The 16,708-nt window shown below is 42.4% G+C and overlaps 1 protein-coding gene across 1 annotated transcript; it reads left to right on the plus strand.

Moving 5' to 3' along the window:
* The first annotated feature begins 385 nt into the window (after positions 1 to 385).
* Positions 386 to 4,231, plus strand: LOC132396351 (relaxin-like protein AGF). The gene is made up of 2 exons (XM_059973867.1): positions 386 to 682; positions 3,789 to 4,231. Exons 1-2 carry the CDS (start codon positions 496 to 498, stop codon positions 4,067 to 4,069), a joined length of 468 nt encoding a protein of 155 aa, XP_059829850.1. The 5' UTR covers positions 386 to 495; the 3' UTR covers positions 4,070 to 4,231.
* Positions 4,232 to 16,708: the final 12,477 nt, after the last annotated feature.

Raw genomic sequence — 16,708 nt, forward strand, 5'->3', positions numbered from 1 at the left:
TTTACAGCCCATATTCTCAGTATTATTTTTATTTGCAGTTTGTCTTCATTTGCACTTTGGAGGTTGGAAGTCTTTGGTTACATATAACTTTCTGTAAAATTTTGTTGTATTTCTTTTTCCCTGTAAATGCCTGCAAGTAAAAGAATCTCAAGGTGGTACATGGTAACATAAAGATACTTTCATAATAAATTTACTTAGAACTTTAAATGGTGTATTTGTTACAGGGGAGAAACTGGAAGGTAGTGTTCAGGAGGGATATGTAAATGAGTGGGAGGAGTTTGTCAGTGGAAGGGATAGGGAATATAAAAACAATGATTAATATTAAAGGACCACTTAAGTATAAAAGGAGGGAAATACTGAGCATTCAGAAATCTGAGGCAAGAGACCGGTCACAGCTGTGGAGGCATCAGATCAAGAGCTAAACTCTGCAAAAGTGAGTGAAGCGACCACTCACTGCTCACTTTGTAAGGAAACCCTGTAGCAAACCAAACTGAGATGAAGAGTTTGGTGTTTATTCTGGTCTTTGGCCTGTTACTTCATTTCCACCCCACTGTTGTCTCACCCTGGCCCCGGGGACCAGATTATACCGAGAGGAGAGTAATGTGTGGGTTGCAGTATGTCCGAGCTGCTATCAGTATCTGTGGTCCTAATATGTGGACAATGAGACCAAGAAATGGAAGCGGTGAGTATTCAAATTTTCTTTGTTCTGAGCACAAGAGATTCTGTAAATGATGGAAATCCAGTGGGGGCATTTTCCTCCTCCCTTTCCAATCTCGATGAAGGGTCTCAGCCCAAAACATCGACTGTTTTTTCCGCTCAACAGAAGCTGTTGTCTAACATGTTGAGCTCCCACAGCATTTAGTGTGATTTCCCTATTCTGAGCCACAGTAAACATCATTACTGTTGTGTATGTGATATTTAAGTAACACCTGAGTAATTTTGTTTATATATGGGTTGATTAAGCATTTTGTTTGTTTAAATAATGTATTGTGCATGGATACATTTATTGCTTACGACATTATGCTACCACGTGAAAGGTGCAGACCTTGCTTAAAGTAAACTCGAAGTTAGACTCTTCCTTTGAATTAGCTTAATGTTTTGAAGTTACAAAACATAACACAAACAAGCAAAGGTTGTAATCTTAAAATGTTAATCATAGACATTTTTAATGAGGCAAGGATGTAGCCATCTGTTGCAAGGGTAATCTGAATGGGAATATTCGTCTTAATATGTACATGTTTGCAATCAGTTTTCAAAGTCACTACAAGAATAAAGCTTGCAAAAGGTAAAATATTTATTTTAGCTTTATTTGTAAGGAACAAGCATGCTTTAAACTGCTGCAGAAAAGTAGGTACAAAAATCGGTTTGATATATTTATTGTCAAATAGTTCTAAAATTCCTTCAGCATTATAAAAGGCTAGGGAGAAGTCCACTGGTTCTCTTGAACCCTGTTTGTAGCTTGGATCGAGCTATACAGAATGAGTTTTAAGCGAAGAGAATAAACAAAAAGATGAAGGCAGAACAAGTTAAAGTTCACATGTCTAGTGTACTTTGTCAATAAGGAATATTGTAAATAAGTAATGAGGTCTGGCCTCAATAAAGAATTACTCTCAGTTCTGAGCCCAGGGCAAAATGTTAAAGAACCTTCAACCCTAAGAGAAGGTTGAGAGGAAATTTGCCTTTGGCGTGTGTGGTAAACTATGTATACCTGTCTGGACAAGCCCCTCTGCTGACTGCTCCTGTGGCTCCTCCCACAGACCACTGTACTAAGGCGATTGAGGTACTGCTCCACCCTCAGTCTTCAATATGCCGTGCTCCCTTTTGCTGTTAATAAAAGCCTATCATTCACTTGCAGTCTCCAAGAGTTATTGATGGTGCATCAGCATGCCTTTTGCTTCATCAATTCTTTCTTTTTACTTCTAGCATACTAGAGAACTGATGGGCTTCTGACCTCTCTTGACTTGAATTTCCAGATTAAAACCACTAGGGGTTCCAAACCTTATAGATAATCTGTGCAATAGATTCTAACACCACATTAAAAGCAACATCAGTGACAAGAAGGAAAATGGCAGATTAATAGTCATATCACCATAAGACACAGGAGCAGAATTAGCCCGTTGAAATTGCTCCACCATTTTATCATGGCCAATCCATTTTCCTCTTAACCCCATTCTCCTGCCTTCTTCCCGTAACCTTTCACACCTCGACTAATCAAGAAGTTATCAACCTCTGCCTTAGATACACCCAGTGACCAGGCCTCTACAACTGCCTGTGATAATGAATTTCACATATTCACCCCCACTGCCCCAGCTAAAGAAATGCCTCCTCATCTCCATTCTAAATGAATGGCCCTCTTTTCTGAGGCTGTGTTCTCTGTTCCCCCAGCATAGGAAACATCCTCTCCACGCCCACTCTACTTAGCCCTTTCAACATTCAATAGGTTTCAATGAGATCCCGCCTCATTCTTCTAAATTCCAGCAAGTGAAGGACCAGAGCCGTTACATGCTCCTCATATGATAACCCTTTCATTGCTGGAATCATTCTTGTGAACCTCCTCTGAACTCTCTCCAATGTCAGCACATCTTTCTTGGATAAGGAGCCCAAAAGAGCTCACAATACTCCAAAGTGAGGCCTCACCAGTACCTTGTAACAGTGGTCCCCAACCACTGGGCCACAAACCAGTACGGGGCTGCAAATCATGTGCTAAATGAAATGAAATGATTTGGCGGTATGAAGCGATGTGAGTCTGGGAAATGCAGCTGACTCGTATCGCTTCATACCGCCAAATCATAATGTTTCCTCACGGCCCGGTGGTTGGGGAGCACTGCTTTGTAAAGCCTCGGCATTACATTCTTGCTTTTATATTCTAGTCCTTTCAAAGTGAATGCTAACAATCGTCACCTCTGACTCAATCTGCAAATGAACCTTTAGGGAATCCTGCACAAGGACTCCCAAGTTTCTTTGTAACTCAGATTTTTGAATTTTTTGCCCATTTTGAAAATAGTTTGATTTTTATTCCATCTACCAATGTACATGACCATACCCTTCCCGGCACTGTGTTCCATTTCCAACTCTTTTCTGATTCTCTTAATCTGTCCAAGCCCTTCTGTAGCCAGCCTGCTTCCTCAACACAACCTGCCACTCCACCTGTTTCTGTATCATCCACCAATGTGGACACAAACCATTAATTCTGTCATCCAAATCATTGACGTCCAACATAAAAGAAATGGTCCCATACCGACCCCTGCGTTAGTCACTGGCAGCCAATCAGAAAGGACTCCCTTATTCCCACCTACTAATCAGCCAATGTTCTATCCATGTTAGTATCTTTCCTGTAATACCAGGAGCTCATAAGCAGTCTCATGTGCAGCACCTTGTCAAAGACCTTCTGAAAATCCAAGTACACACCGATTCTCCTTTTTCTATCCTGCTTGTTATTTCCTCAAAGAGTTCTAACAGATTTGTCAGGCAAGATTTTCCCTGAAGGAAACCATGCTGACTATGACCTTATCACCTGCCTCCAAGTGCTAACAAATCACATCCTTAACAATGGATTCCACCATCTTTCCAACATGCTTCAGTTTCTCGAGAGAAAACCTTAAGTGCACACAAAAGAGGAAGTCGGGAGAGTCCCCTAACCCAATAACATGCAAGCTCATCATCGCAGAACATAGAGGTCAATATCAGAAAGCACAATGACACAAATTATCATTTGTCCTGATGGATGGAAAATTAAAGCAATTTGAATGATATGATAGTGATTACTGACAAACTATTTTCTTTCCTAGGTCCGATCGTGCCGCCTCCTGATTTTCTGGCGATGTACGGGATGAGAAATGGTATTGAAAGGAATAACCTACGTGAGCAGTTGGCTGATGATGAGATTGTAAATTCTATTGATGATTACCTCCAACATAATGATATAAGCAGCCAATTGAAACAGAAGCATGAAATACCCTGGTCCAGATCCCAAAGAGTCAGAAGGGCACGTTATAAACCGCCATTATCAAAAAAATGCTGTTCCACAGGTTGCAACAGAGAAGATTTTCGAGGGTACTGCTACCTTTAGAATAAAACACAGATGGTAACTCTGTTTCAATAAAATCTTTAACTTTGTAGTTTATCAAGGATCTTGCTATCACGGAAAAAGCAAAGATATATTGCTTGCATTACTGTTGTGATCTTTTTGTCTGTCTTGGCATCCTGAAGCTTTAAAAGAAATAAAATCAAGCTCTGAAGCTTTCTCAGCACTTGTGTTCTCCTGACAATTTGTTTTGCAGAGATTAATCTCAATGTTTTGACAAATACACACACATGCCATTCAAATGACATTGGTCTGGACACAATTGGTATTGTAGGAAGTTTGGGCTCCCCTATCTCACAAAGGATGTGCTGCCATTGGAGAGGGTGCAATGGATGTTTATGAGAATGGTCCTGGGAATGAAGGGTTAATGTATGAGGATTGTTCAATGGCTCTTCTCCTTTGCGAAGCTTTCTTCCTGTGTTTAGACTGCACTTGAGAATTTGGGCCAATATGTACTCTCTGCCCTAGTCTTAAAAGATGGTTCCAATGGGGAATTTTTACAGGACCATTTCCATCTTCTGGTTTCAACTAAAAAAATGGCAAGTTTGGCGCCTGACTCTCTACTAAATAAGGTGGTGGTACCCAGCAGTCGGCCAACTTAAGTTTCCATTGTAGCCCTAAATTTCTTATTAGAACTCAATCTCCAGGCATAAGTTGTGAAAATTTAAACTTTTGACCGTATTTCATCTTGTTTTCTGGGTTCTGTATTCTAGCTGAAATTGCTGCTAATTCATAAGCTTCTTATAGTTTCTTCACATTGGTCGCACACCTGAGATGTGTTTTCTGTGGCAAGTTCTCACTAGAGGTTCCAAACCAAAGATCCGCAGGAGACCTCACTTTGTGTCTGAATATTATGGCGAGTAGCCAGGAGCTTCATTCCGAGTACAGTTGTCACCAAGCGTTCCCTGCTTCTTTGACAAAAGCCATTCAAATAGCTGAGTGGAAGATGATATGGAAAGTTCTTTGACTTCCAGACTCCAAATCCGCTCAGTAACTTATGTATGAGACGGCTCTCAAAATCCATCCCCTGATCACTCTGAGTCCTTCTCAGGAAGCCATTATGAATGAAGTATTTCCCCACAACATATTGCTACATATTGGTACCAATGGCATAGATCGGAAAAGGGAAGAGGTCCTGAAAGAAGACTACAGAGAGTTAGGAAAGAAGTTGAAAAGCAGGACCTCAAAAGTATTAATCTTGGAATTACTGCCTGTGCCATGCGACAGTGAGAATAGGAATGGAATGAGGTGGAGGATAAATGCGTGGCTGAGGGAATAGAGCGTGGGCAGGGATTCAGATTTCTGGATCACTGGGACTCCTTTTGGGGTGGGTGTGACCTGTAGAAAAAGGACAGGTTGCACTTGAATCCCAGGGGGACCAATATCCTGGAGGGCAGGTTTGATAGAGCTGTTGGGGAGGGTTAAACTAATTTGGCAGGGGGTTGGGAATCAGAATGTGAGTGCAGTGATTAAGGTAGAAGGACAAGGGCATGATGCCAAGAGTTCTGAGTTGATGAGGAAGGACAAGTGGAACGAAACATAATTGTAGCCAGAGAAAAGGGGTTGAAATGCGTCTATTTCAATGCTAGGAGTATTAGGAACAAGGAGGATGTACTTAGAGTGTGGATTAGTACGTGGAACTATGATGTTGTGGCCATTACTGAAACTTGGTTGGAGGAAGGGCAGGATTGGATGATGCAGGTCCTGTAATTCAGGTGTTTTAAAAGGAATAGGTTGGGAAGTAGAAAAGGGGGGGGGGAGTGGCATTGCTGGTCAGGGATAGTATCACTGCTATAGAAAGGGGGGACGCTGCAGAAGGAGTGTCCACAGAGTCAGTCTGGGTGGAAGTCAGAAATAGGAAGGGATCAATCACTGTGCTGGAAGTAGTCTATAGGCCCCCCAAATAGCCCTCGGGACACCGAGGAGCAGATAAGTAGGCAGATTTGAAAATGGTGCACAAAATACTGGGTAGTGGTTATGGGTGATTTCAACTTCCCTCATATGGACTGGCACCTCCTGCTTGCAAGGGGGATAGATGGGGCTGAATTTGTCAGGTATGTTCAAGAAGGATTCCTGACACAGTAAGTGGACAGACCGACGAGAAGAGAGGCTCTATTGGATTAGTTCTGGGTAATGAACCTGGTCAAGTGACAGACCTCCTGATGGGGAGCATTTTGGTAAGAGCGACCACAACTCCCTTAGCTTCAGCATAGCTATGGAAAGGGATAAAATCAGATGAAATGGTAAAGTGCTTAACTGGGGAAGAGCTAACGTTGAAGGGATGAGGCAGGAACTAGCGAGAGTAAATTGGAAACATATGTTCAAAGAGGAAAGCACAGAAGTAATGTGAGAGAAGTTTAAGGACCACTTGAGTTGGGTTCAGGATAGGTTTGTTCCACTGAGGCAAGGAAAAAATGGTAGGAAAAGGGAACCGTGGCTGACGAAACATGTGAGGCAACTCGGCAAGAGGAGAAAGGAAGCATATGTTAGATATAAGAAGCAGGAAGTAGGAGGGGCTCATGAGAAATATAGGGTAGCCAGGAAGGAGCTAAAGAAAGGACTTAGGAGAGCTCAAAGGGGGCATGAGAAGGCCTTGGCATGTAGTATTAAGGAGAACCCCAAGGCGTTCAGTGTGTATGTGAAGAACAGGAAGATGATGAGAATGAAGGTGGGACCGCTAAAGGTGAAGAGGGAAACATGTGGCTGGGGGCGGAAGAGGTTGGGAAGGTCCTAAATGAATACTTTGTTTCAGTATTCACAAGTGAAAAGGATCTTGATCAGGGTGAGGTCAAAATAGAACAGGCCTGTGTGCTGGACAATGTGGTGATTACGGAAGAAGAAGTGCTGGATCTTCTAAAAACATCAAGATGGATAAATCCCCAGGGCTGGATATGATACACCCCAGGTTGTTGTGGGAATTGAGAGCAAAGATCGCTGGAGCATTAGCTATGATCTTTGAATCCTCTTTGGCTACAGGGGAAGTGTTGGAGGACTGGAGAATGGCAAATGTACAAACGTTTGTAGTTCGCTTGTTTAAAAAAGGTATTAGGGAGAAACCTGGGAACTATAGACAGGTGAATCTTATGTCAGTGGTCTGCAAACTACTGGAAAGGATTCTTAAGGATAGGATCTAGGAGCATTTGTAGAAGTACAGTCTACTCATGGATAGTCAACATGGCTTTGTGAAGGGGAGGTCATGCCTCACGAGTCTGCTTGAGATTTTTGAAGAGGTTACAAAAGAAATTGATGAGGGTAGGGCAGTGGATGTGGTCTACATGGAATTTAGCAAGGCATTTGACAAGGTCCCTCACGAGAGACTCATCCAAAAAGTCATGAGGCATGGGATAAGTGGAACCTTGGCTGTTTGGATAAAAAATTGGCTTAAAGGAAGCAAGCAGAGGGTAGTTGTGGAAGGAAAATATTCTGCCTGGAGGTTGGTGACAAGTGGAGTGCCGCAGGGATCTGTCCTGGGACCCCTGCAATTTGTGATTTTTATAAATGACCTGGATGTAGAAGCGGAGGATGGGTGAGTAAGTTTGTGGATGACATGAAGATTGGAGGAGTTTTGGATGGAGCCGCAGGTTGTCGAAGGGTCATTAACTTAAGAGTGCGGATGAACAAAGGGACCTTGGGGTTAAATCCATGCATCCCTCAAGGTCGCTGCGCAGGTTGATAGGGTAGTTAAGAAGGCCTATGGGATGCTGGGCTTCATTAACAGGGGGATTGAGTTCAACAGTAGAGAGGTTATGTTGCAACTCTACAAATCTCTAGTGAGACCGCACTTAGAGTATTGTGTTCAATTCTGGTCACCTCATTATAGGAAGAATGTGGAAGCTATGGAGAGGGTGCAGGGGAGTTTTACCAGGATGTTGCCTGGTTTGGAGAACAATCCAGGCAACAGGTTAGCAGAGCTGGGACTTTTCTCTTTGGAGCATGGAAGAATGAGAGGGGACTTGATAGAGGTTTACAAGATTATGAGAGGCATAGATTGGGTGGATAGTCAGTACCTGTTTCCCAGGGCACCAGGTAAACACCAGAGGGTATATGTACAAAATTAAGGGAGGGAAGTTCAGGGGAGTCATCAGGAGAATCTTTTTCACACAGAGGGTTATGAGTGCCTGGAATGACTTGCCAGGGATGGTGGTGGAGACTAAAGCATTAGGGGTATTTAAGAGCCTCTTGGACAGCCACATGGATGAAAGAAAAATAGAGGGTTATGGGGTAGTGTGGGTTTAGTACTTTTTTTTAAGGATCATATGAGTCGGCACAACGTGGAGGTGCTGAAGGGCCTGTACTGTGCTGTAGTGTCCTGTGGCTCTATGGTTAAAACTTTTGCAACTGTGGATGCTTTCTGATTCTTTGTGGGAAAGGCTTGACCATACCTGGTGCAGTGATTAGTGATGACATTTGCAGTGTTACTTGAATCAGGCTCTTTGTAAAGAAAACCAGTACACATCAGATCAAGTGGTCTGGCGTCTTGAATGTGAGACAAGAGAGCAACTCCTTTAGGTCGTATCTTTCTCTGAATACAACAAATGCATGATTTGCAGTGATCAACTTCAGGTTTCATTTGTGGCCGATAGAAACGATCTCTGACTAATCCATGATTCTTGTCAAATCCCAGATGACCTGAGTCATCATGATATGACCTCAGTACCATCTTCCTGTACTTCTCAGGCAAAATCAGCTGAGAACAATGAGTTCTGTTTGTAGGAGAAGTAGCCCTGTATAAAGTAAACACAAAGTACACTGCAGATGCTGTGGTCATAGAAACAAGCTGGATGAACTCAGCAGGTCGGGCAACATCTGTATAAAGCCCTGTATAAAGACGTTGTCTAGTTTTTCCTCAGCTCCAGTTTTTCCCATTCTCTGAGCAATAGAGTTCTCAACCTTTGAAATATCTCCTTTGAAAACAGCTGACCAGATTTCACCTATGTAGGGGGCATCTTTCTGTGCTACTGACAATTCAGCAGGACTCAAGGCACGAAATTCTTTCATATTCGGCATTGTCAGATTGCAATATTGCTGGGGAATTTCACTGATAGATGCGCTCAAATGCCTGACAGCTCCATCGGGCCATAGGCTTTGATCTGATCTGCTAACTGTGGAGAACTGGCACATAGCTTTAACACCTAAGGCAGTTAACACCATCCCATAACAGCACAGTGATTATGCACTTGCAACAATGCGCTGATTTCCTGGCCGATACTTAAAGCTGAAATCATAGGCACACAACACTGCAAGCCAGTGTTGACCTGTGGAATTCAACATTGTTGAAGTCAAAATATAAGTTAGTGGGTTGTTGCCGGTTCTCACCTCAAATTGGCATCATTGAGTTTGTCTACCGCTGCCTATTTCAATGCCAGAAACTCCAATTTGTGAGCAGGGTAGTTTCATACAGATGGTGGTAAACTCCAGCCTATAAAAGCAACAGGTCTCAGGTCTTCACCTTGGTCACGATCATCTCTTTTTATCACACCAAACCTTAATCTTTGCGGCATCCGTACCACAGTCCTTTACTATTTTGTGCTTTCAATTGCACAAAAAAAATCTATAAGTAACAAAATAAAGAAAATGGGCCTAGATATATATTAGTCCGTATCATGCACATAATTGTTGGAGCTCGTTGTTGTGTAATCAATTCAGTTTGTTTCACTTTGTTTAATCACAGTAGCAAAACAGCTCTACCCTGAAAACCCTGTCAAAGTGAAACATAAATAAATATCCACGTAGCATCCAAAGAAAATAACGTTGAACTTTCTCCAATTTTGTGTGCTAACTAGCTAACTAAAAGTTATCCATGAGACCAAAGTCTGCACAAGGATCCTCAGTGTACCTGTTCTTCCAAATTTACAATCAGTTCCTTGGTATTGCTGACATTGAGAGAGAGAGCGAGAGAGAGAGAGAGAGGGAGAGAGAGAGAGAGAGAGAGAGAGAGAGAGAGAGAGAGAGAGAGAGAGAGAGAGAGAGAGAGAGAGAGCTTGTAGCCAGATTTTCAGTGTCGCTCCTATATGCTGATTTGTCACCACCTTTGATTTGGCCCTCGCCAGTGGTTTCATCAGCAACCTTGCAAATTACACTGGAGCTGTACTTAACCACATAATTATAAAGTGAGTAGAATAGGGGGCTATGCACACAGCCTTGTGGCGCACCTGTGCTGATGGAGATCATGGATGAGATGTTGTTGCCAATCTGAACAGACAACTGAAGAAATCGAGGATCCAATTACACAAGGAAGTATTGAAGCCAAGGTCTTGAAGCTTATTGATTAGTTTTCAGGGGATGATGGCATTCAATGGCAAGATGTGGTTAAAGAAGGAACATCTTGTATATCCAGTTGCAATGAAACATTGCTGATTGGTAAACACTTCCTTTGGAGTTCAGTAGGAGTGAAGGAATGGCAGCAGCCACGTAGCATAGGACGAGCTCCTGGAGGAGGATGAACTAGGAGGCCACATGAATTAGGGTAGGGGTGGGCAAACTTTTTGACCTGTGGGCCACAAAGTGTTCTAAAATTTGACAGGGGGGCCGGACCAGGAGCAGATGGACGGAGTGTTTTGGTCATACACCTCATAAGAGAAAATAAAATATCATGGGATATGTAGAAAATATGTACTTTAATTTCAATTGAAAATGAACAAATGCATTACAACAAAATATCTGTCTTTGAGGTCCCATGGTATTTAGCTATTTATTGAAATGACTTTTAAAACACTGAAAATTAAATGAATAAAATACAGCTTTTTTTAATAGTAACAGTTATTATTTTAAAGCACTGAAAGTTCTGTTATCCTTCAAGATATTATCATCATCACTCTCCTCCTGACTGTCTTTATTTCAAAAACAGTAGGAGATGCAGGTCTACTTGTCCTGCTCCTTCTTATTCAATTGTCCCCTGTGCCAAAACTCAACAACGACCAGCACAAAGACAGAACAGTGACAGCCCGTCAGTATGCGGAGCACCTAATTTGTTCTGGAGCGCATTTTTTATTTTGAGAACGTACGTGCACCTGCACACTACTCATGTCCATCACTTAACAGAAGTGACATGTAACATGTAAGGCTTATTGAAAAAAGTATTTTCAAATGCATTTTTTACATAACACAACGAAGAAACTTATTTTTAATTTCAGTGGGAACAGTGTTGTTGGTCTCCCATTTTAGCCAGCGCATCAAAGTCCGGATTTAGTTTTGTTGTGGCGATTCTCAGGATGGATCTGAGGTGTTGGTCAGTTAACTTGGATCTGTGGCTGGCTTTGTTGATGCTCATGACGCTGAACGCCTGTTCACACAAATAGGTCGAGCCGAACAAAGAGTAAAGCGCAAATGTGGAGTAATACGCTGCACCTCAACAAAGGTCAATGTATATAGAGTGCGTCATCTATTGGGAAAACACCAGAATTGCGGGGAAAAAACATTAACAAGGTTTATTAATATAATTTCATCAAGTTCTGCGGGCCGGATTAAAAAGCTTAACGGGCCGCATATGGCCCGCGGGCCGTAGTTTGCCCATGCCTGAATTAGGGTCTCAGCGAGCAATTAGCCAACCCGAACCTGTGTGAGTTAATTGAGTTTCAACAAGCATGTCCTCATTGAAATCCAAATTCAAGTCCCAGGCCAAGCATGGACTGCCAACGTACCACACAGCAATTAACATATGTACTGTATGTTGTGACTGTTCCAGGCTGGAGATATTTGTAATAACACACATAAGGTGCAAGAGGAACTCAACAGGCCATGCACCATCTATGGAAGAAAAGTACGGACCTGCCGAAGGGTCTTGGCCCAAAACATTGACTATTCTTCTTACCATAGATGCTGCCTGGCCTGCTGAGTTCCTCCAGCACATGGTGTGTGTTGCTTGGATTTTCAGCATTGGCAGATTTTCTGGCTTGTGAGATGTTTGTAATATCTGACTGTGAGTTATTCACTGTTCCACATTGAAAGAGTGCTCTCCATATTTCATCCTCCCTTGCCAGGACCCAACAAGTCAAGCAAGTGCTCTTATTCACAAGAACTACAGTCTCCTCTCCAGTGCCAGGTGTTACTGGCTAACCCTAAGCCATCTCACGTGTAAAGTGGCAATTTCAGGCTAAGATTGAATCACAGATGGATGCTCAACAACTGTTAAAGTTAAAGTTCACATGTCTAGTGTACTTTTTCAATAAGGAATATTGTAAATAAGTAACGATGTCAGGCTGAAGATCAGGTCTGGCAAGAGAATAAACAAAAAGATGAAGACAGAACACGTTAAAGTTCACAGGTCTAGTGTACTTTTTCAATAAGGAATATTGTAAATATGTAACGATGTCGGGCTGAAGATCAGGTCTGGCAAGAGAATAAACAGAAAGATGAAGACAGAACACGTTAAAGTTCACATGTCTAGTGTACATTTACAATAAGGAATATTGTAAATAAGTATTGATGTCAGGCTGAAGATCAGGTCTGGCCTCAATGAAGAATTACTCTCAGTTCTGAGCCCAGGGCAAAATGTTAAAGAACCTTCAACCCCTAGAGAAGGTTGAGAGGAAATTTGCCTTTGGTGTGTGTGGTAAACTATGTATACCTGTCTGGACAAGCCCCTCTGCTGACTGCTCCTGTGGCTCCTCCCACAGACCACTGTATTAAGGCGATTGAGGTACTGCTCCACCCTCAGTCTTCAATATGCCGTGCTCCCTTTTGCTGTTAATAAAAGCCTATCGTTCACTTGCAGTCTCCAAGAGTTATTGATGGTGCATCAGCATGCCTTTTGCTTCATCAATTCTTTCTTTTTACTTCTAGCATACTAGAGAACTGATAGGCTTCTGACCTCTCTTGACTTGAATTTCCAGATTAAAACCACTAGGGGTTCCAAACCTTATAGATAATCTGTGCAATAGATTCTAACACCACATTAAAAGCAACATCAGTGACAAGAAGGAAAATGGCAGATTAACAGTCATATCACCATAAGACACAGGAGCAGAATTAGCCCGTTGAAATTGCTCCACCATTTTATCATGGCCAATCCATTTTCCTCTTAACCCCATTCTCCTGCCTTCTTCCCGTAACCTTTCACACCTCGACTAATCAAGAAGTTATCAACCTCTGCCTTAGATACACCCAGTGACCAGGCCTCTACAACTGCCTGTGATAATGAATTTCACATATTCACCCCCACTGCCCCAGCTAAAGAAATGCCTCCTCATCTCCATTCTAAATGAATGGCCCCCTTTTCTGAGGCTGTGTTCTCTGTTCCCCCAGCATAGGAAACATCCTCTCCACGCCCACTCTACTTAGCCCTTTCGACATTCAATAGGTTTCAATGAGATCCCGCCTCATTCTTCTAAATTCCAGCAAGTGAAGGACCAGAGCCGTTACATGCTCCTCATATGATAACCCTTTCAATGCTGGAATCATTCTTGTGAACCTCCTCTGAACTCTCTCCAATGTCAGCACATCTTTCTTGGATAAGGAGCCCAAAAGAGCTCACAATACTCCAAAGTGAGGCCTCACCAGTGCCTTGTAACAGTGGTCCCCAACCACTGGGCCACAAACCAGTACGGAGCTGCAAATCATGTGCTAAAAGAATTGAAATGATTTGGCGGTATGAAGCGATGTGAGTCTGGGAAATGCAGCTGACTCGTATCGCTTCATACCGCCAAATCATAATGTTTCCTCGCGGCCCGGTGGTTGGGGAGCACTGCTTTGTAAAGCCTCGGCATTACATTCTTGCTTTTATATTCTAGTCCTTTCAAAGTGAATGCTAACAATCGTCACCTCTGACTCAATCTGCGAAGGAACCTTTAGGGAATCCTGCACAAGGACTCCCAAGTTTCTTTGTAACTCAGATTTTTGAAATTTTTGCCCATTTTGAAAATAGTTTGATTTTTATTCCATCTACCAATGTACATGACCATACCCTTCCATTTCCAACTCTTTTCTGATTCTCTTAATCTGTCCAAGCCCTTCTGTAGCCAGCCTGCTTCCTCAACACAACCTGCCACTCCACCTGTTTCTGTATCATCTACCAACGTGGACACAAACCATTAATTCTGTCATCCAAATCATTGACGTCCAACATAAAAGAAATGGTCCCATACCGACCCCTGCGTTAGTCACTGGCAGCCAATCAGAAAGGACTCCCTTATTCCCACCTACTAATCAGCCAATGTTCTATCCATGTTAGTATCTTTCCTGTAATACCAGGAGCTCATAAGCAGTCTCATGTGCAGCACCTTGTCAAAGACCTTCTGAAAATCCAAGTACACACCGATTCTCCTTTTTCTATCCTGCTTGTTATTTCCTCAAAGAGTTCTAACAGATTTGTCAGGCAAGATTTTCCCTGAAGGAAACCATGCTGACTATGACCTTATCACCTGCCTCCAAGTGCTAACAAATCACATCCTTAACAATAGACTCCACCATCTTTCCAACATGCTTCAGTTTCTCGAGAGAAAACCTTAAGTGCACACAAAAGAGGAAGTCAGGAGAGTCCCCTAACCCAATAACATGCAAGCTCATCATCGCAGAACATAGAGGTCAATATCAGAAAGCACAATGACACAAATTATCATTTGTCCTGATGGATGGAAAATTAAAGCAATTTGAATGATATGATAGTGATTACTGACAAATTATTTCCTTTCCTAGGTCCGATCGTGCCGCCTCCTGATTTTATGGCGATGTACGGGATGAGAAATGGTATTGAAAGGAATAACCTACGTGAGCAGATGGCTGATGATGAGATTGTAAATTCTATTGATGATTACGTCCAACATAATGACAAAAGCAGCCATTTGAAACAGAAGCATAAAATACCCTGGTCCAGATCCCAAAGAATCAGAAGGGCACGTTATAAACCGCCATTATCAATAAAATGCTGTTCCACAGGTTGCAACAGAGAAGGTTTTCGAGGGTACTGCTACCTTTAGAATAAAACACAGATGGTAACTCTGTTTCAATAAAATCTTTAACTTTGTAGTTTATCAAGGATCTTGCTATCACGGAAAAAGCAAAGATATATTGCTTGCATTACTGTTGTGATCTTTTTGTCTGTCTTGGCATCCTGAAGCTTTAAAAGAAATAAAATCAAGCTCTGAAGCTTTCTCAGCACTTGTGTTCTCCTGACAATTTGTTTTGCAGAGATTAATCTCAATGTTTTGACAAATACACACACATGCCATTCAAATGACATTGGTCTGGACACAATTGGTATTGTAGGTAGTTTGGGCTCCCCTATCTCACAAAGGATGTGCTGCCATTGGAGAGGGTGCAATGGAGGTTTATGAGCATGGTCCTGGGAATGAAAGGTTAATGTATGAGGATTGTTCGATGGCTCTTCTCCTTTGCGAAGCTTTCTTCCTGTGTTTAGACTGCACTTGAGAATTTTGGCCGATATGTACTCTCTGCCCTAGTCTTAAAAGATGGTTCCAATGGGGAATTTTTACAGGACCATTTCCATCTTCTGGTTTCAACTAAAAAAATGGCAAGTTTGGCGCCTGACTCTCTACTACATAAGGTGGTGGTACCCAGCAGTCGGCCAACTTAAGTTTCCATTGTAGCCCTGAATTTCTTATTAGAACTCAATCTCCAGGCATAAGTTGTGAAAATTTAATCTTTTGACTGTATTTCATCTTGTTTTCTGGGTTCTGTATTCTAGCTGAAATTGCTGCTAATTCATAAGCTTCTTATAGTTTCTTCACATTGGTCGCACACCTGAGATGGGTTTTCTGTGGCAAGTTCTCACTAGAGGTTCCAAACCAAAGATCTGCAGGAGACCTCACTTTGTGTCTGAATATTATGGCGAGTAGCCAGGAGCTTCATTCCGAGTACAGTTGTCACCAAGCGTTCCCTGCTTCTCTGACAAAAGCCATTTAAATAGCTGAGTGGAAGATGATATGGAAAGTTCTTTGACTTCCAGACTCCAAATCCGCTCAGTAACTTATGTATGAGACGGCTCTCAAAAACCATCCCCTGATCACTCTGAGTCCTTCTCAGGAAGCCATAATGAATGAAGTATTTCCCCACAACATATTGGTACATATTGGTACCAATGACATAGGTCGGAAAAGGGAAGAGATCCTGAAAGAAGACTACAGGGAGTTAGGAAAGAAGTTGAAAAGCAGGACCTCAAAAGTATTAATCTTGGAATTACTGCCTGTGCCATGCGACAGTGAGAATAGGAATGGAATGAGGTGGAGGATAAATGCGTGGCTGAGGGAATAGAGCGTGGGCAGGGATTCAGATTTCTGGATCACTGGGACTCCTTTTGGGGTTGGTGTGACCTGTAGAAAAAGGACAGGTTGCACTTGAATCCCAGGGGGACCAATATCCTGGTGGGCAGGTTTGATAGAGCTGTTGGGGAGGGTTAAACTAATTTGGCAGGGGTTGGGAATCAGAATGTGAGTGCAGTGATTAAGGTAGAAGGACAAGGGCATGATGCCAAGAGTTCTGAGTTGATGAGGAAGGACAAGTGGAACGAAACATAATTGTAGCCAGAGAAAAGGGGTTGAAATGTGTCTATTTCAATGCTAGGAGTATTAGGATCAAGGAGGATGTACTTAGAGTGTGGATTAGTACGTGGAACTATGATGTTGTGGCCATTACTGAAACTTGGTTGGAGGAAGGGCAGGATTGGATGAT

The sequence above is a fragment of the Hypanus sabinus genome, chromosome 7, assembly GCF_030144855.1.
Source record: "Hypanus sabinus isolate sHypSab1 chromosome 7, sHypSab1.hap1, whole genome shotgun sequence".
NCBI classification, from domain to species: domain Eukaryota; kingdom Metazoa; phylum Chordata; class Chondrichthyes; order Myliobatiformes; family Dasyatidae; genus Hypanus; species Hypanus sabinus.

Bases quoted from the DNA above. Each gene is read 5' to 3' on its own strand.
- LOC132396351 (XM_059973867.1), top strand. From the start codon at position 496: ATGAAGAGTTTGGTGTTTATTCTGGTCTTTGGCCTGTTACTTCATTTC. The intron at 683-3,788 runs GTGAGTATTCAA...TTTCTTTCCTAG, and splicing joins GAGACCAAGAAATGGAAGCG to GTCCGATCGTGCCGCCTCCT.